Genomic DNA, 20,663 nt, shown 5'->3' with positions numbered 1-20,663 from the left:
TCGCATTAACATCTGCTAACCATGTGTATGTGACAAATAAAATTAGATTTGATTTGATTTGACCTATACATCATGCTCTGCATCCTGAGCACAAGCTTAGCTACATCAGTAAATGAAGATTATATGACACAGCACATGCAGATACTATTGAACTTTAAGTCATTATCTTGATTGACATTGAACATTTGACAATGAACTGATATAGACATGACTCTGAACACAATGCATCTCTGCAATATAGAATCAACCATGTATGTTGACAATCACAACAGATAACCAACACTATTCTTCCTACAACAAATATAAAGTTAGGTATGAAGAGAAACATGTTTTTAGATGTTTTTTTTATTTGTTAACAATTTAAACAATAAATATACAATAGTTTATTTAGCACAGAAAATGTAAATATCTTTCAATATAAAAGTTTCCCCAAAGGTGTATCTATTTGCTTATAGGAAGGTCATAGAATAATACTATTCTGTTTCAACATCCTTGGCACATTGTATGGAGTACAAGGCTAACATTCATCTGGGGTTGTCAAGGTTTGTGTCTCGTTGAAGTGTTTGTATCTGTGTCTCGTTTTGATACATTCTTTCTTTCTGTGTCAAAAAATATGTGGACATAATGTGAATGTCAAGTATTCTGAACTTTTTAATAAGTACCCAAGTCCCATACAGTAAGATGCCTCCATTACCCTCAGTATTCAGAAATGAGTCGCTTGCATTTCCTAGAGAGCAGAGAGGGAGATAGAGAAAGACAGGCGAGGGAGAGCAAGGGAGAGAGAGAGAGAGAGAGAGAGAGAGAGAGAGAGAGAGAGAGAGAGAGAGAGAGAGAGAGTGGGGAGAAACGAGGAGAGGACAGAGTGTTATACCATCGCTGGTTTGGTTATAAATAGTTAACAACTACAATCTAAAACTAAAGGCAAAAGCTCCACTCAGGGTCAAGTACATTGTGGACCACTCTTGTATAGTCACATAGATGTTTGGGGCCACCCTGCACATAATGTCAGCAGACTGAGTTTGTTGGTTTGAGAGGAAGATCTTGTGAAGTTAATGGCACTTCCTGTTTCAACACAGCCACCACCCTCGGCAGTTTCATAACATAGTCTCTGCACAATGCTTCAGAGAGGCTTAGGTCAAGAGGCTTTGTATTCCAAACACCGCATGACGCTTTCAGAGAAGGCTTTTCAGGCTCTATCAGTATAACCTGCCTAATCACTGGTAAAACATTCCCTGACTGTACTGTGTGTTCCCTGACCAAGTACCACAGACACTCTCCATGTGGAGCTGTAGAAGAGTCACACTTGCAACTAAATGCTAAAACAGAGCTGCCAGCAACCAACACCTAAACCCCACAAAAACAAATGTTTTAAAATAACCATTTGTGTGTATAAACAATATAAACAGGTTCACATTATTTTAGTAAAATAATGTGAGTGTGTTTGTGTGTGTGTGTATATTTGTGTAGACATGCTTGTGTGTTCGTGCCCGTGTCGTGCCCGTGTCGTGCCCGTGTCGTGCCCGTGTGTGTTAGTATGTTTTACCTCGTCATCTTTGTTCATCTTGGCCCTGTCTGTCTGACAGTGAAGCACTGCATCGTGGATTGAGGAGAAGAGACATGCTTTGCTGACTTTCTCACTGAAGAACCCTCCACTCTCCAGGTTCTCAATAACACCAGCTAGAGAAAGAGAGAGAGTGAGAGAGAGAGAGAGAGAGAGAGAGAGAGAGAGAGAGAGAGAGAGAGAGAGAGAGAGAGAGGAGGGAGGAATGGATGGGGAGAGAGTAGTGAGTGATGTGATCAAACATTATGGTTAATCAACATTCTTAACTACATAAACATTGGCCACTATAGTGATTTTGCCTGTATAATCAGTAATGATAAGCAATTACATAAGAGAATGCAAGTAAACACAGAAACACAGAAACAACTACAGGAACACCCACTACAGGAACATCCACTATTTTCAGCACTCAGGGTATGTATGTTACAGTGTTGTATGTTTAGCATTGGAGGAAAATGTAACACTCACTCTGACATCCACACAGGACTACCTCTACACCAATATCACCGTAGTCTCTTTGGATCTGAAGCAGCACCAGAGGTCAACGGTCAGGTCAGAGAGAGCAAGAAAGAGACTGCTCCATTCATTTTGCTTGAATTGTGTCTCTCATTTTGGCAACATTGCATTTTTGCATTTTATCAGAGAACATAGAGAGAGATAGAGGGAGGTAAGCTGGCAGAACAGGTTAAAAGGTTGAGTAAGATGGATATCAGTGCATGCAGACGACTCACATTGCGTAGAGTCTTGACGCCCACAGTATCCAGGAAGTTGACTGGACTCAGTTCCAGGATGATGGCACGAGGAAGGGTGGAGTCATGTTTACTCCCTTCCTCCACTGTGGCCACACCCTTCTCCAACTCGTTCTCCGAACTGTCTGGCTCGCCTTCCTGGACAGGACAAGACATGGATGGATCATCCATAAGACACTCACCCAACACATTACCTGCATAGAAATCCAATACTCTCCGAACACATTGACCATATTAGTGGATTTCATTGGAGATATACAAACAGCCTGGAATGATCTCTTCAGTGCCACTCCTCCTCCTCACCCATTCCGGTGCATTCTTCTTTGCGTCCTTCTTGGCTTTCCTGGCCTCTTTCTTTTCCTTCCTCAGTCTCTTGGCCTCTGCTTTCTTCTTTTGGGAGATGAGCTTGGTGATGTCAATCCCACTCTGGAGACACAATAGCAAGGAAGTGAGACATTCTATCGTATTTTATTATTCCTGCCTTGGAACATGACAGCATAGAGAGGTTGTAGAGAGGAGAGAGGAATGGATGCCACCCTAACAATGTCTGTCACGCTCTCCATACGCACACAGCAGAATGGAAGCAAAACAGGTCAGGCGTTTTGACAATTTGTCAAAGTATGCTTGTGTAGTGCATAGTAATTCCTGTGACCTCACCTTCTCTGCCAGGGCGTCTTGGTACATCTCCGCGTTGGCAAAGTAGAGGGTCGCAGAGGAGCGGAAGATCACCACACCAGGGATCTCATTCACCTGAAAGACAATGGTCATTTTTTATCAATGCTGTTACGGTGCGTGAATGAGGACCCAAAAGCGAATCAACTTAAACAGAGCTTCTTTAATTACCAAACATAGGTAGGCTCAGATGGACCGGCAGATTCCGACAGGACAGGACAAGGTTACAGCAAACATGACGGCAGTCTGGTTCAGGCATGAATGACACAAACAAACAAGAATCCGACAAGGACAGGAGCAGAAACAGAGAGAGATATAGGGACCTAATCAGAGGGAAAAAGGGAACAGGTGGGGAACGGGGTGAATGGGTAGTTAGAGGAGACAAGGGACAGCTGGGGGAAAGCGGGGGAGAAAAGGTAACCTAACACGACCAGCAGAGGGAGACAGGGTGAAGGGAAAGGACAGAGACAAGACAACATGACAGTACATGACAGTACCCCCCCACTCACCGAGCGCCTCCTGGCGCACTCGAGGAGGAAACCTGGCGGCAACGGAGGAAATCATCAATCAGCGCACGGTCCAGCACGTCCCGAGAGGGAACCCAACTCCTCTCCTCAGGACCGTACCCCTCCCAGTCAACTAGGTACTGATGACCACGGCCCCGAGGACGCATGTCCAAGATTTTACGGACCCTGTAGATAGGTGCGCCCTCGACAAGGATGGGGGGGGGGGGGGGAAGACGAGCGGGGGCGCGAAGAACGGGCTTAACACAGGAGACATGGAAGACCGGGTGGACGCGACGAAGATATCGCGGAAGAAGAAGTCGCACTGCGACAGGATTAATGACCTGAGAGATACGGAATGGACCAATGAACCGCGGGGTCAACTTGCGAGAAGCCGTCTTAAGGGGAAGGTTCTGAGTGGAGAGCCAAACTCTCTGACCGCGACAATATCTAGGGCTCTTCGTTCTACGCTTATTAGCAGCTCTCACAGTCTGCGCCCTATAACGGCAAAGTGCAGACCTGACCCTCTTCCAGGTGCGCTCGCAACGTTGGACAAAAGCCTGAGCGGAGGGGACGCTGGACTCGGCGAACTGAGATGAGAACAACGGAGGCTGGTACCCGAGGCTACTCTGAAAAGGAGATAGCCCGGTCGCAGACGAAGGAAGCGAGTTGTGGGCGTATTCTGCCCAGGGGAGCTGTTCTGACCAAGACGCAGGGTTGCGAAAAGAAAGACTGCGTAAGATGCGACCAATAGTCTGATTGGCCCGTTCTGCTTGACCGTTAGACTGGGGGTGAAAGCCGGAAGAGAGACTGACGGAAGCCCCAATCAAACGGCAAAACTCCCTCCAAAATTGAGACGTGAATTGCGGACCTCTGTCCGAAACGACGTCTGACGGAAGGCCATGAATTCTGAAAACATTCTCGATGATGATTTGTGCCGTCTCTTTAGCAGAAGGAAGCTTAGCAAGGGGAATGAAATGAGCCGCCTTAGAGAACCTATCGACAACCGTAAGAATAACAGTCTTCCCCGCTGACGAAGGCAGTCCGGTGACAAAATCTAAGGCGATGTGAGACCACGGTCGAGAGGGAATAGGAAGCGGCCTGAGACGGCCGGCAGGAGGAGAGTTACCGGACTTAGTCTGCGCGCAGACCGAACAAGCAGCCACGAAACGACGCGTGTCATGCTCCCGGGTGGGCCACCAGAAACGCTGGCGAATGGAAGCAAGCGTACCCCGAACGCCAGGGTGGCCGGCTAACTTGGCAGAGTGAGCCCACTGAAGAACGGCCAGACGAGTAGGAACGGGAACGAAAAGAAGGTTCCTAGGACAAGCGCGCGGCGACGGAGTCTGAGTGAGTGCTTGCTTTACCTGCCTCTCAATTCCCCAGACAGTCAACCCGACAACACGCCCCTCAGGGAGAATCCCCTCGGGGTCAGTGGAGGCTACTGAAGAACTGAAGAGACGAGACAAAGCATCAGGCTTGGTGTTCTTAGAGCCCGGACGATAAGAAATCACGAACTCGAAACGAGCGAAAAACAGCGCCCAACGCGCCTGACGCGCATTAAGTCGTTTGGCAGAACGGATGTACTCAAGGTTCCTATGGTCAGTCCAAACGACAAAAGGAACGGTCGCCCCCTCCAACCACTGTCGCCATTCGCCTAGGGCTAACCGGATGGCGAGCAGTTCGCGGTTACCCACATCATAGTTACGTTCCGACGGCGACAGGCGATGAGAAAAATACGCGCATGGGTGGACCTTGTCGTCAGAGAGGGAGCGCTGAGAAAGGATGGCTCCCACTCCCACCTCTGACGCGTCAACCTCGACAACGAACTGTCTAGAGACGTCAGGTGTAACAAGGATAGGAGCGGATGTAAAACGATTCTTGAGGAGATCAAAAGCTCCCTGGGCGGAAACGGACCACTTAAAGCACGTCTTGACAGAAGTAAGGGCTGTGAGAGGAGCTGCCACCTGACCGAAATTACGGATGAAACGACGATAGAAGTTCGCGAAGCCGAGAAAGCGCTGCAGCTCGACGCGTGACTTAGGGACGGGCCAATCAATGACAGCTTGGACCTTAGCGGGATCCATCTTAATGCCTTCAGCGGAAATAACAGAACCGAGAAATGTGACGGAGGAGGCATGAAAAGTGCACTTCTCAGCCTTCACAAAAAGACAATTCTCTAAAAGGCGCTGGAGGACACGTCGAACGTGCTGAACATGAATCTGGAGTGACGGTGAAAAAATCAGGATATCGTCAAGGTAAACGAAAACAAAGATGTTCAGCATGTCTCTCAGGACATCATTGACTAATGCCTGAAAGACAGCTGGAGCGTTAGCGAGGCCGAAAGGAAGAACCCGGTATTCAAAGTGCCCTAACGGAGTGTTAAACGCCGTCTTCCACTCGTCCCCCTCCCTGATGCGCACGAGATGGTAAGCGTTACGAAGGTCCAACTTAGTGAAAAACCTGGCTCCCTGCAGGATCTCGAAGGCTGAAGACATAAGAGGAAGCGGATAACGATTCTTCACTGTTATGTCATTCAGCCCTCGATAATCTATGCAGGGGCGCAGAGACCCGTCCTTCTTCTTGACAAAAAAAAACCCCGCTCCGGCGGGAGAGGAGGAGGGGACTATGGTACCGGCGTCAAGAGCTACAGACAAATAATCTTCGAGAGCCTTACGTTCGGGAGCCGACAGAGAGTATAGTCTACCCCGGGGGGGGGTGGTTCCCGGAAGGAGATCAATACTACAATCATACGACCGGTGTGGAGGAAGAGAGGTGGCCCTGGACCGACTGAACACCGTGCGCAGATCGTGATATTCCTCCGGCACCCCTGTCAAATCACCAGGCTCCTCCTGTGAAGAAGAGACAGAGGAAACAGGAGGGATAGCAGACATTAAACATTTCACATGACAAGAGACGTTCCAGGAGAGGATAGAATTACTAGACCAATTAATGGAAGGATTATGACAAACTAGCCAGGGATGGCCCAAAACAACAGGTGTAAAAGGTGAACGAAAAATTAAAAAAGAAATGGTTTCACTATGATTACCAGAAACAGTGAGGGTTAAAGGTAGCGTCTCACGCTGAATCCTGGGGAGAGGACTACCATCCAGGGCGAACAAGGCCGTGGGCTCCTTTAACTGTCTGAGAGGAATGTCATGTTCCCGAGCCCAGGTCTCGTCCATAAAACAGCCCTCCGCCCCAGAGTCTATTAAGGCACTGCAGGAAGCTGACGAACCGGTCCAGCGTAGATGGACCGACAAGGTAGTGCAGGATCTTGAAGGAGAGACAGGAGTAGTAGCGCTCACCAGTAGCCCTCCGCTTACTGACGAGCTCTGGCCTTTTACTGGACATGAAGTGACAAAATGACCAGCGGAACCGCAATAGAGACAGAGGCGGTTGGTGATTCTCCGTTCCCTCTCCTTAGTCGAGATGCGGATACCTCCCAGCTGCATGGGCTCAGCACCCGAGCCGGCAGAGGAAGATGGTAGTGATGCGGAGAGGGAGGCGACGGAGAGCGCGAGCTCCTTTCCACGAGCTCGGTGACGAAGATCAACCCGTCGCTCAATGCGAATAGCGAGTTCAATCAAGGAATCCACGCTGGAAGGAACCTCCCGGGAGAGAATCTCATCCTTTACCTCTGCGCGGAAACCCTCCAGAAGACGAGCGAGCAAGGCCGGCTCGTTCCAGCCACTGGAGACAGCAAGAGTGCGAAACTCAATAGAGTAGTCTGTTATGGATCGATTGCCTTGACATAGGGAAGACAGGGCCCTGGAAGCCTCCTCCCCAAAAACAGATCGATCAAAAACCCGTATCATCTCCTCCTTAAAGTCTTGATACTGGTTAGTACACTCAGCCCTTGCCTCCCAGATTGCCGTGCCCCACTCACGAGCCCGTCCAATAAGGAGAGATATGACGTAGGCGACACGAGCAGTGCTCCTGGAGTAAGTGTTGGGCTGGAGAGAAAACACAATATCACACTGGGTGAGGAACGAGCGGCATTCAGTGGGCTCCCCAGAGTAACACGGCGGGTTATTGATTCTGGGCTCCGGAGATTCGAAAGCCCTGGAAGTGGCCGGTGGATCGAGGCGGAGATGGTGAACCTGTTCTGTGAGGTTGGAGACTTGGGTGGCCAGGGTCTCAACGGCATGTCGAGCAGCAGACAATTCCTGCTTGTGTCTGCCTAGCATCGCTCCCTGGATCTCGACGGCTGAGTGGAGAGGATCCGAAGTCGCTGGGTCCATTCTTGGTCGGATTCTTCTGTTACGGTGCGTGAATGAGGACCCAAAAGCGAATCAACTTAAACAGAGCTTCTTTAATTACCAAACATAGGTAGGCTCAGATGGACCGGCAGATTCCGACAGGACAGGACAAGGTTACAGCAAACATGACGGCAGTCTGGTTCAGGCATGAATGACACAAACAAACAAGAATCCGACAAGGACAGGAGCAGAAACAGAGAGAGATATAGGGACCTAATCAGAGGGAAAAAGGGAACAGGTGGGGAACGGGGTGAATGGGTAGTTAGAGGAGACAAGGGACAGCTGGGGGAAAGCGGGGGAGAAAAGGTAACCTAACACGACCAGCAGAGGGAGACAGGGTGAAGGGAAAGGACAGAGACAAGACAACATGACAGTACATGACAAATGCTCTTATTATAATAAAGACTAATGTGGGAGGGGTGCTGGAAAAATGTTTGCCCGTGCTACAGATGTCTGTATGGGTCCCTAATACAGGACTTGTAAAGGCCCAGTGCAGTACTTTTGGGATTTTTTATTTATTTTTATAAATCCTTTGTATTTATTTATGTTTTTTCAGTGGGTGCTGCATCCCCTTCAGCACCCCTATTTCCCGCGGCTATGATTGAAAGAAATGTATCTACTCTCAAATTCATAGACAGAGCAATGGATATCAAAAGTATAGTTTTAACCATGTTGAGGCTATACAGTGTTTACATTTACATTGTTTACAAACATTGGAGTAAAACAAGCTAATATTTTGGGTTCTGATCGGTTACGACAGTTAAGGCATTTATAAATGATATTCTTCTAGAATCAATGGGTGTATATCATTAATTTATAAGTCCAAAAATGGATGTTGCAACTAATGATTCCAGTATTAAGGATATGATTGGGGAGGGGAAGCTGATCCTAGATCTGTAACTAGGGGAAACGTCCCCCTAGCCCCTAGTTGAAGTATACCGTACAACTGATAGAAAAGCAAAGTGAAACACCTCCACAGACATAGACCTGATACCTACACGTTGAAGACTCCCTCTTGGTTGAGTGGCAGTATGATTAGAGAGTAACTGAATACATACTGTATGTTTTTATATCCTGTTGCCATGGATGCATACCTGATTATAGTTCTCCACTGGTCTGTAGATGTCAGTCTCAGGGACTTGCCCTAGGAGGGAGTACTTCGGCCTTAAAGGGACAAATAGACAGGTGTAGCGATTTAACACACGATTTATAACACAATTTGGTATGTTTTTTCAAAGATAGTTTCACAAGTGTAGCGATATGACATCTAGTCCCTTTTAAATCTGTTAAAATGACTTTTAAGAGTGAATGGGTGGTTTAATGATGTGTGGGGTAGATCCAAATGAATAGTGTTGGATGTTTGTGGTTAGGTGGAGTCTGTCTGGGATAGATTTGTGTGTGTGTGTGTGTAGGCGTGTACACTCTAGTGTGTGTGTGTGTGTGTGTGTGTGTGAGAGCAGTTGTGTACTCACAGCTGGGTCCTGAAGATGACGGTGAGCATGGAGAAGGCAATGGAGGCTGCCAGGCCAATGTCAGGGTTGAAGAGCACGGTCAGGATCAGAGTGGCCACCCACACCAGCTAGGGAGAGAGGGAGGGGGGCAGACAGAGGAAAGTTAACACACATCCTCCTCCCTCACCAAACTTCTGTTTCTACTATGGGATCATATTACCTCTGTGAGGAAAAAACAATTAAATAAAATCTAACTCATCCTCCCCTTTTGCCCCTCTATTCTCTTTCTCCGCTCTCCTCCTTCATCTCTCCAATATATCCCCCTCCCCCTCCTCCCTCTTTCTCCTTTCCTCCTTCATCTCTCCAATATATCCCTCTACCCCTCCTCCCCCACCCTCTTTCTCCTCTCCTCCTTCATCTCTCCAATATATCCCTCTACCCCTCCTCCCCCACCCTCTTTCTCCTCTCCTCCTTCATCTCTCCAATATATCCCCCTCCTCCCCCCCGCCCTCTTTCTCCTCTCTCTTCCTTCATCTCTCCAATATATCCCTCTACCCCTCCTCCCCCCGCCCTCTTTCTCCTCTCCTCCTTCATCTCTCCAATATATCCCCCTACCCCTCCTCTCCCGCCCTCTTTCCCCTCTATCCTCCTTCATCTCTCCAATATATCCCTCTACCCCTCCTCCCCCCACCCTCTTTCTCCTCCTTCATCTCTACAATATATCCTCCTCCCCCCGCCCTCTTTCTCCTCTCTCCTCCTTCATTTCTCCAATATATCCCCCTCTACCCCTCCTCCCCCCGCCCTCTTTCTCCTCTCCTCCTTCATTTCTCCAATATATCCCCCTCTACCCCTCCTCCCCCCGCCCTCTTTCTCTTCTCCTCCTTAATTTCTCCAATATATCCCCCTCTACCCCTCCTCCCCCCGCCCTCTTTCTCCACTCTCCTCCTTCATCTCTCCAATATATCCCCCTCTACCCCTCCTCCCCCCACCCTCTTTCTCCTCCTTCATCTCTACAATATATCCTCCTCCCCCCGCCCTCTTTCATCTCTCCAATATATCCCCCTTCCCCTCCTCTCCCGCCCTCTTTCCCCTCTCTCCTCCTTCATCTCTCCAATATATCCCTCTACCCCTCCTCCCCCCACCCTCTTTCTCCTCCTTCATCTCTACAATATATCCTCCTCCCCCCGCCCTCTTTCTCCTCTCCTCCTTCATCTCTCCAATATATCCCCCTCTACCCCTCCTCCCCCCGCCCTCTTTCTCCTCTCCTCCTTCATTTCTCCAATATATCCCCCTCTACCCCTCCTCCCCCCGCCCTCTTTCTCCACTCTCCTCCTTCATCTCTCCAATATATCCCCCTCCCCCTCCTTCCCCCGCCCTCTTTCTCCTCTCTGCTCCTTCATCTCCTCCTTCATCTCCCCCTGCTCTCTCTCTCCCCCTTCCATCTCTCTCTCACTCACTCACCATATCCACTTTATTGCTCTTCCACAGAGTTGGAATGTCCATGAACTGCTTCATCATGCCTTGTAGGTTCACATAGATTATGGCTGCCAACACGGCCTGGTGGACAGAGAGACAGCCACCAATCACAATCACACACAAAACCACTTCAGTCTATTAACAAACAGCCAATACAATGGTACCTTTGGCAGCTCTTCAAAGAGAGCCCCAATCCACAGCATGATGACCAGAATCACCATGGCTGAAAGCGCACTCGCCACCTGGGAGGGAGAGAGAGATGGATCAGTGAGGGTTAAAACAGACAACAACCCTCCTGTAATTGTGTAATGTTGTGAATATTGAGCCCTGTCTGTTTACATGATGAGCTAGACAACTAATTATATGTGTTTTAATGAATCCATGTGGGTGTGTGATGTGGTTTTAATTAACGCTTCAAGTGTTTTTTAATGAACCCACTTATCAATGCAACAGAATAATGTATGACTACTGTCATAATGAGAGGAGTCTGTACCTGAGTCTTGCCCCCAGTGCTTTCCTGTACCATGGTACGGGACATGGAGCAACTGATTGCAAAGCACTGAAACACCCCTCCAATGGTGTTGCTGAGACCCAGGGCTATCAATTCCTAAACCAGGTAGAGACCACTTTCTTCAGTAAATAGGGGAGTGAATAGCACAACCAGTCATTCACAAGCAGTGCATGCCACACATTACAACAACCACACTCAGAGAGATTTCCAATCACATAGTCATTGACAATGATTTTACCTGGTTGCTGTCAACTTTGTAGCCATATTTTAGGGCAAAGATCCGTCCGAGGGAGATGGCAATGCCGTAGCCAACCACAGACAGAGCGAAGGCATCACCTATCACCTGCCCAAATAGAGAGGCTGTAGGCATGACAGGGGGCTGTAGACTAGGGAAGAGAAACAATGGTAACTGTTATTCTCCTTGACAAGGATATCTTTGTGTGATCATGTTGTGTACTGTAGTTTGGTGGTTGTATAGCTAGGTATAATGGCATCTGCACGAGTGGTTGTGTAGTTAGACTATGTGACTGAGTATCTGGGATATGGGCTGTTATGGCTGTGTATGTACTGTATGTTGTTTTGTATCTATGTGGTTGTGTATCTATGTGGTTATGTATCTGTGGTTGTGTATCTATGTGGTTATGTATCTATGTGGTTGTGTATCTATGTGGTTATGTATCTGTGGTTGTGTATCTATGTGGTTATGTATCTGTGGTTGTGTATCTATGTGGTTGTGTATCTGTGGTTGTGTATCTATGTGGTTGTGTATCTATGTGGTTATGTATCTGTGGTTGTGTATCTATGTGGTTATGTATCTGTGATTGTGTATCTATGTGGTTGTGTATCTGTGATTGTGTATCTATGTGTTTGTGTATCTGTGGTTATGTATCTGTGGTTGTGCATCTATGTGGTTATGTATCTGTGGTTGTGTATCTATGTGGTTATGTATCGAATAGCCCCCGCGATGTGCAACTTTTCAGGAAAGTTAGGAACCAACATACACAGGCAGTTAGGAAAGCAAAGGCTAGCTTTTTCAAACAGAAATGTGCATCCTGTAGCACAAACTCCAAAATGTTCTGGGACACTGTAAAGAATAAGAGCACCTCCTCCCAGCTGCCCACTGCACTGAGGTTAGGAAACACTGTCACCACCGATAAATCTGCGATAATTGAGAATTTCAATAAGCATTTTTCTACAGCTGGCCATGCTTTCCACCTGGCTACCCCTACCCTGGTCAACAGCTCTGCGCCCCCCAAAGGAACTTGCCCAAGCCTCCCCCATTTCTACTTTCCAGATAGCTGATGTTCTGAAAGTGCTGCAAAATCTGGACCCCTACAAATCAGCCGGGCTAGACATTGTGGACCCTCTCTTTCAAAAATTATCCACCAAATTTGTTCCAACCCCTATTACTAGCCTGTTCAACCTCTCTTTCATATCGTCTGAGATCCCCAAAGATTGGAAAGCTGCCGCGATCATCCCCCTCTTCAAAAGGGGGTGACACTCTAGACCCAAACTGCTACAGACCTATATCTATCCTACCCTGCCTTTTTAAGGTCTTCGAAAGCCAAGTTAAAACGTCTTAGGGATAGGGGGCAGTATTTTCACGTCCGGAGGAAAACCGTGCCCAAAGTAAACTGCCTGTTACTCAGGCCCAGAAGCTAGGATATGCATAAAACTGTTCAAATAATGTCTGTGAGTATAACAGAACTGATTTGTCAGGGGGAAAAAAATGAGGTCACTGTTTTCAGCCCTATTTAATAGGAACGTGGTTACAGTTCCTATGGCTTCCACTAGATGTCAACAGTCTTTAGAAATCGGTTGATGTTTTTCTTTTGAGCTATGAAGAAGTAGGGCTGTTCATTGTAAGTATCATTCCAAGTGGACTCTACTGTTTGATGCGTGTGAACTGGAACGCGCTTCATATTGTTTTTATCTGGTATTGAACACAGTATACCCCGTCTTAAATTGTATCGATTATTTACGTTTTAGGATACCTTAGGTTGGATTAGGAACGTTGTTTGAAATGTTTGGACCAAGTTTACAGGTAGCTTATTAGATACTTTGTAGTCATGTTGGGCGAGTTTGAACCGGTGTATTTCTGAATCAAACGCACCAAATAAATTGACATTTTGTGGATATAAAGAAGGACATTATCGAACAAAAGGACAATTTGTGATGTTTCTGGGACATTTTGTAGTGCCAACAGAAGAAGATCTTCAAAGGTAAGGCATTTATTATATCGTTATTTCTGACTTTTGTGTCGCCACCTGCCTGGATGAAAATTATTTTAATGTGTTTGTATGCGGGCGCTGTCCTCAGATAATCGCATGGTCTGCTTTCGCCGTAAAGCCTTTTTGAAATCAGACACTGCGGCTGGATTAACAAAAGGTTCAGCTTTATTTTGATGTATTATACTTATATTTTCGTGAATCTTGAATATTGATATTTCTATAGTTTGAATTTGGCGCTCTGCAATTTCATTGGATGTTGTCAAATCGATCCCGCTAAAGGGATTGGCGCGCGAAGGGATCCATAACAGGTTAACAAACAGATCACCGACCATTTGAAATCCCACCATACCTTCTCCGCTACGCTCAATGTCCAAACGATGTCATAACCGCCATTGATAAGAGACAATACTGTGCAGCTGTATTTACCGACCTGGCCAAGGCTTTCAACTCTGTCAATTACGACATTCTTATCGGCAGACTCAACAGCCTTGGTTTCTCAAATGACTGCCTCGCCTGGCTCACCAACTACTTCTCAGACAGAGTTCAGTGTGTGAAATCGGAGGAACTGTTGTCCGGACCTCTGGCAGTCTCTATGGGAGTGCCACAGGGTTCAATCCTCGGGACGACTCTTTTCTCTATATACATCAATGATGTCGCTCGCTCTTGCTGCTGGTGATTCTCTGATCCACCTCAACACAGACAACATCATTCTGTATACTTCTGGCCCTTCTTTGGACACTGTGCTAACTAACCTCCAGACGAGCTTCATTGCCATACAACTCTCCTTCCGTGGCCTCCAACTGCTCTTAAATGCAAGTAAAACTAAATGCATGCTCTTCAATCGATTGCTGCCCACACCTGCCTGCCCATCCAGTATCACTACTCTGGATGGTTCTGACTTAGAATATGTGGACAAATACAGATACCTAGGTGTCTGGTTAGACTGTAAACTCTCCTTCCAGACTCACATTAAGCATCTCCAATCCAAAATTAAATCTAGAATTGGCTTCCTATTTCGCAACAAAGCATCCTTCACTCATGCTGCCAAACATATCCTCATAAAACTAACTATCTTACCGATCCTTGACTTTGGCGATGTCATTTACAAAACAACCTCCAACACTCTACTCAGCAAATTGGATGCAGTATATCACAGTGCCATCCGTTTTGTCACCAAAGCCCCATATACTACCCACCACTGAGACCTGAATGCTTTCGTTGGCTGGCCCTCGCTTCATATTCATCTCCAAACCCACTGGCTCCAGGTCATCTATAAGTATTTGCTAGGTAAAGCCCCGTATTATCTCAGCTCACTGGTCACCATAGCAGCACCCACCCATAGCATGCGCTCCAGCAGGTATATCTCACTGGTCATCCCCAAAGCCAATTCTTCCTTCCGCCGCCTTTCCTTACAGTTCTCTGCTGCCAGTGACTGGAACGAACTGCAAAAATCACTGAAGTTGGAGACACATCTCCCTCACTAGCTTTCAGCACCAGCTGTCAGAGCAGCTCACAGATCACTGCACCTGTACATAGCCCATCTGTAAATAGCCCATCCAACTACCTCATCTGCATCCTGTCATTTATTTTATTTATTTTGCTCCTTGCACCGAGGTATCTCTACTTGTACACTCATCTTCTGCACATTTATCACTCCAGTGTTAAATTGCTATTTTGTAATTATTTAGCCACTATGGCCTATTCATTGCCTTACCTCGCTTATCCTACTTCATTTGCACTCACTGTATATATACTTTTTCTATTGTATTATTGACTGTATGTTTGTTATTCCATGTGTAAATCTGTGTTGTTGTTTGTTTCACACTGCTTTGCTTTATCTCGGCCAGGTCGCAGTTGTAAATGAGAACTTGATCTCAACTAACCTACCTGGTTAAATAAAGGTAAAATAAAATAAAACGTTTAAAAAAATATGTATCTGTGGTTGTGTATCTATGTGGTTGTGTATCTATGTGGTATCTCTATGTGTGTATAATGCTCCTCTCCTCACCCAGAGGGGATCTCTCCCACCACTTCCACTCCATACTCCCCCTCCAGGTTGACCTGCCAGGAGACCACCGTGGCGATGATGATCTGACAACAGACAGACAGACGAAGAGATTAATTCAATGTTTGAATCCACATTCGGTATTAGTGGACATTATACATTATCTCTAGATAATCTTTTGTAAAAAAAAAATCAGCTATTAAAGTCAATGTTGTCAGAGAGAGATAGAGAGCAACTTTTTTCACAGTTGGAACTTAGATTGAATAAAATATACTCTATCCATAGATAGTTGTTACAGTACCTTGTTGTACTTTCATAAAAATAATGTTTGGCTGTTTATGTGGTCAAAATAAAGTTACTATATTTGTGTTCTACATTAACAGTGTTCCTCCTACTCCACTTCATTATCCATTGTTAATGCACAAAATTTTATCTCAATGCCATTAATTGGTCTAATATTCATGATGGGAACTAATCTGTTTATCCTCTGTTGGGTGTAGGAGGAGTGGGACTGTGACTCACCCCTAGCAGCTCTACAGGAATGGGTACTGGCAGCTTTTTGCCCAGGTAGGTGTTGAGCTCCTTGACCATGACGAGGCCAATGATGGACACCAGGCTCACCACTAGAGTGCCTATGTTGGTTTCTGGCACCAGATAACACACCTCTATCACCGTCTACACACACAGAGAGACAGAGAGAGAGAGAGAGAGTGAGAGAGAGAGAGAGAGAGAGAGAGAGAGAGAGAGAGAGAGAGAGAAAGAGAGAGAGAGAGACAGAGACAGGGAGAGAGAGACAGAGAGAGAGACAGAGACAGAGACAGAGAGACAGAGACAGAGACAGACAGAGAGAGAGAGACAGACAGAGAGAGACAGAGACAGAGAGAGAGAGACAGAGAGAGAGAGAGAGATGGGCATCAGGACATGGGACAGGACACATGCTTGAGTATATGCATTTAACTGTGTGTTTGTAGTACTTACAAAGATCAGGGCGAAGGGTCCGCTGTGGCGTTTTGGACTGATGCCAAAGGTGTACTTGAGCTGAGAGACGATGACGTGGATGGCTGCTCCGGTGGTGTACCCTCTGACTAGGGGCTCAGACAGGTAGGTCACCACAAAGCCAAACTGAACCAGGCCCAGGAGCATCTACACACACATTCACACAAGCACACGGGAGAGGCTGTCATACAATCTCTGCTAATGTGACAGGTAGTTTGGAGACGAGTAATGATGAATAACTTTGCCTGAGACCTAAAGACTTTCTAGGCATTAGCTCAGCAAGCTAACAGTCTTGTGGCATGCAGTGGAAGTTCAGTCAGATTTACCTGGAAGAGGCCGGACAAGAAAGTAACGGCAGCAGCCACTTTCACCCGCTCTGTGTCTCGAGCCAAAACATCCACCATACTCTGATTGGTGGCGTTGTCATACATCATGAAGTTAGTGTCTGGGGCCAAGCGTTCTGTCACTCCCCCGATCATCACACTCATCACTGCATATGTACCTAAGAGAGAGAGAGGTTTATGTACAGTGAAGTAGTTAGTTTTAAATGAATGTTCTGACTAGGTAAAACATTAGTGTTGTGTTCACTGGATGGCAAAATAAGGTATAGTCATCTCGGGTCCTACTAATCACCCCAAATAACTCCAAACAGGTACCCAAAACAACCCCAAAAGTACCCAAAACAACCCCAAAGTAACCAAAACAACCCCAAAGTAACCAAAATGACCTTAAAACACCCCAAACAACCGAAAAAGGTACCAAAAACACCACAAATGTACCCAAAAGAACCCTCAAAGTACCCAAAACAATCCAAAAGTACCCAAAACAACCACAAACAGGTACCCAAAACTACGCAAAAGGTACCCAAAACAACACAAAAGGTACCCAAGAGAACCCCCCCAAAGCTACACAAAACAACCTAAAACAAGCACAAAGAACCACAAACAGGTACACAAAACAACCCATAAGTACCCGAAAGAACCACAAACTGGCCACCAAAACAACACAAAACCACCCAAATGATCAGTTCGTTCACATTTTGGTTTGGTTTGTGCTATATTGGGTTCAGGATTCTATATTCTATTCACGATAGCAGAGATAATAAAAAAAGTATGACTGAAATGTTTGTGCATGTATAGGTTATTTGGGGTTCTTTAGGGTAACTGTTTGGAGTTGTTTTGGGTTGTTTTGGATGGTTTGGGGTGATTTGTAGGACCCATGGTCTCTGTGTGTAACATCAAACATTAAACATGGTTTGTACTCTCTCCATAGTAAAGAACTTACCCACAGAGATGTGTTTGGACGACCCAAAGATGAAGTAGATGAGGATGGGGTAAAAGGAAGAGTAGAGACCAAACACTGGGGGCACTGCTGCTAGCAGAGCATAGGCCATCCCTACAGTGACACAACATATATTCGTATTCAAAGGTTACTCAAAGATGGTTAATATGTGTTTATTAAAGAGGGTAACAAGGCAATAATACAAGACACATAAAAGGATGTTTTAAATACAGACGTTAAATTTAGTCAGGCAATCAGACCTTGTGGTAGGTGCATGATGCCCACACTGATGCCTGAGATCAGGTCTCCGATGGCGTTGTCTCTGAGGGAGTAGCGAGGCAGCCAGGAGAGGACAGGAACAGACGACAACATACAACTCTTCAGCTTGGGGCCAGAACACCTGGGAGAGAAGACACACACACACACACACACACACAAACACACACACACACATGCACACACACACACACACACACACACACACACACACACACACACACACACACACACACACACACACACACACACACACACACACACACACACACACACACACACACACAGACTTAGAAAAGCTAACACTAATGAGACATATGCAGGTCTGTGGTCAAAGAGGGTACAGAGATTCGCCTCTAATGTTCTACTATTTGAGTACCAGCACCTGGTATCGATTTCCAGTTCTAAAGTGTTAACCCTGGTATGACAACAGTAAATTGAATACCGATAATCTCTTAAAGCCCTGAAACAGGCACACAGGACCTACTGAGACATACAGGTGTAGGATCTTAATAATTGACATTTCCTGTTGCGGCAGAATCCTTTTCCTGCTGTAGCAAACTTGCTCATATTAAGATCCCACATCTGTAGGGGGAACTAAGAGGCACACTCAGATACTCTTAGACAAACTGCTAGAACAACACTAGGATACACTGAGACTGTCCAGGCATTACAGATGTTATTATATTTACTGTAGTCAGTTACGTTACCAGCTAAAATGTTGTAATCAGATTACAGATACTTTTGAAAAATTGGATGATTACTTCTTGGATTCGTTTTAGGGAAGAGAAAGGGGATACCTAGTCAGTTGCACAACTGAATGCATTCAACCGAAATGTGCCTTCCGCATTTAACCCAACCCCTTTAAGACAGAGAGGTGCGGGGGGCTGCCTTATTAATCGAAGTCCAAATCATCGGCACCCGGGAAATTAAGTTCAGAAAGTGTGTTTGCAGAAAATACCTGACGACACCTTTCTGTTTACTCAATGACATTCAATTCAGAATTTAAAAACGATGCAAGTTTAAGTTTGTTCCACCTGAAGGAGTCTGATGACGAGTCAGAGATCCCTATGATGACATACCAAATGCATTTGATGGATGCCTCTCAAAGTGATCCTTCAGAACTTGTGTCTAATTTCAGACAGTAGAATGTGGTGTACAGCAAAAAAACATTTTTTTTCCCCCTGATTTTTGGTAATTCATATGATATGATGCGAATCCAATTCGTAAAAAATGCTACGAATTTGTTGTGCTTAAGATCACAGATGGCATCTTTAGGGGAAAAAGCAGTCCAAAAGTAACTGAAAGTAATCCGATTACATTACTGAGTTTGAGTAATTCAAAAGTTGCATTACTCATAATTCTGGACAGGTAACTTGTAACAGTAACCGATTACATTTACAAATTAACCTACCCAACCTTGTGCATTATTATACTTAACAATACTCACTCAATTGTGAGTCATTTCTGAGACACAGCATTCTAGAGAAGTCAACACTAAACACTGTTTTGTCACACTTTCATTTCATTTCATTGTTTTTTTGTATGCAAGGTTAAAGTAAGGTTATCACCTTACCTCAATGACTCTCTGATTTTTTCAGAGAAAGGGACTCTAACATCTGATTTCTCAGCCAACTGGTCCACTTTTCCCTCATCCAGCACCTCTCTGTGAACACAGTAGCCCACACGCCTTCTCTCCTCCATGGTTGGGCCTGTGTGATCTGCTAGAGTCCCGTATGTGTAGAGGTCACCTCTGATAATTCCTTCAACCTTGTCTCTCCCTGTGCTCTGATGTGTTGTGATCTTATGAGTTAAATGTCTTATGTCTCAATAGAAACTGGCTTCAGGTTGATTCTCAAGGATCAGTTGTGATATCCCACTTGTCGTAGTTTCAACCTGTGGAAAGATGTTTCTCTCCTTCAATGTCGGTTTGTCCAAATATGGTCACCCAAATGCTTGATGAATCTGTGTCCAAACTGTCTGAGCCTTTGTACGACTTTGTTCCAGTTAGAGAGGATATTTTTTATGTTATTAATCCCTTTGAGATTCACTGAGAGCCACACTCTTTTCCTCCTTAGCCTTCTCTGTTACTGAGTATTCCCGCTTGTCCAAGTATCTTGACAGTGGACCTTGAAGACAAAACAAAGATATAGTCGGGGAGGTGGGGAGGACTGAGGAGGAGAGCAAAGTCCCAGTCAATCATTTGTCACAGCTGAGACGGACAGCCAAGCATGCGGTTGGACATTGGAGCTTCAAGCCAAGGCAGTGAGACAGCAGGTCTTTAGAAAGAGACAATATGAGGAGCCTTATCTGGGCCTGATTAGATAGAGGACATCATTCCGTCGAGTCAGGGATATTACCATTGTTTTTGCTTACCCTGTGTGGATGGTGTACGACCAGGTTGTGTGCACAAACTGATACGGCCCCAATAATGATACTAGGGGACCTTGAGGTATAAATAATGAACCTGTTGGGTTGGAGTTTGTTGGACATTCTAATGTTAAAAACCAAACCTCTTTTGGAACAGGTTATTGTCAAAGGAAATGCCTAAAACGGTGATCCTGGATGACCTTTCAACTTTGCCCTCCAGTTCACCTCTCTTGTGGAGTCCCTAATATGTAACTATATGTATGCTCTCTGCTCTCTGCTTATTATCTATGGGCAGTTCTTCTGTCCCTCCCTTTGCAGT

At 45.9% G+C, this 20,663-nt stretch overlaps 1 protein-coding gene across 1 annotated transcript; it reads right to left on the bottom strand.

Moving 5' to 3' along the window:
* Window positions 1-329: 329 nt before the first annotated feature.
* Window positions 330-20,241, bottom strand: slc26a6.2 (solute carrier family 26 member 6, tandem duplicate 2). Its single transcript, XM_036947317.2, has 19 exons — window positions 19,551-20,241; window positions 17,959-18,098; window positions 17,702-17,812; window positions 16,744-16,919; window positions 16,400-16,564; window positions 15,944-16,096; window positions 15,425-15,507; window positions 11,424-11,571; window positions 11,168-11,281; window positions 10,839-10,916; window positions 10,660-10,755; window positions 9,220-9,326; window positions 8,842-8,911; window positions 2,968-3,060; window positions 2,614-2,736; window positions 2,293-2,448; window positions 2,030-2,084; window positions 1,544-1,677; window positions 330-727 (listed from the first exon to the last, which is right to left on the bottom strand). Exons 1-19 carry the CDS (start codon window positions 19,676-19,678, stop codon window positions 704-706), a joined length of 2,154 nt encoding a protein of 717 aa, XP_036803212.2. The 5' UTR covers window positions 19,679-20,241; the 3' UTR covers window positions 330-703.
* Window positions 20,242-20,663: the final 422 nt, after the last annotated feature.

The sequence above is a fragment of the Oncorhynchus mykiss genome, chromosome 16 (assembly GCF_057628025.1).
Source record: "Oncorhynchus mykiss isolate SJ-2025 chromosome 16, ASM5762802v1, whole genome shotgun sequence".
Classification (NCBI taxonomy): domain Eukaryota; kingdom Metazoa; phylum Chordata; class Actinopteri; order Salmoniformes; family Salmonidae; genus Oncorhynchus; species Oncorhynchus mykiss.
Note: the sequence above shows the minus strand (reverse complement) of the source record. Positions and strands in the feature narration are given on the sequence as shown.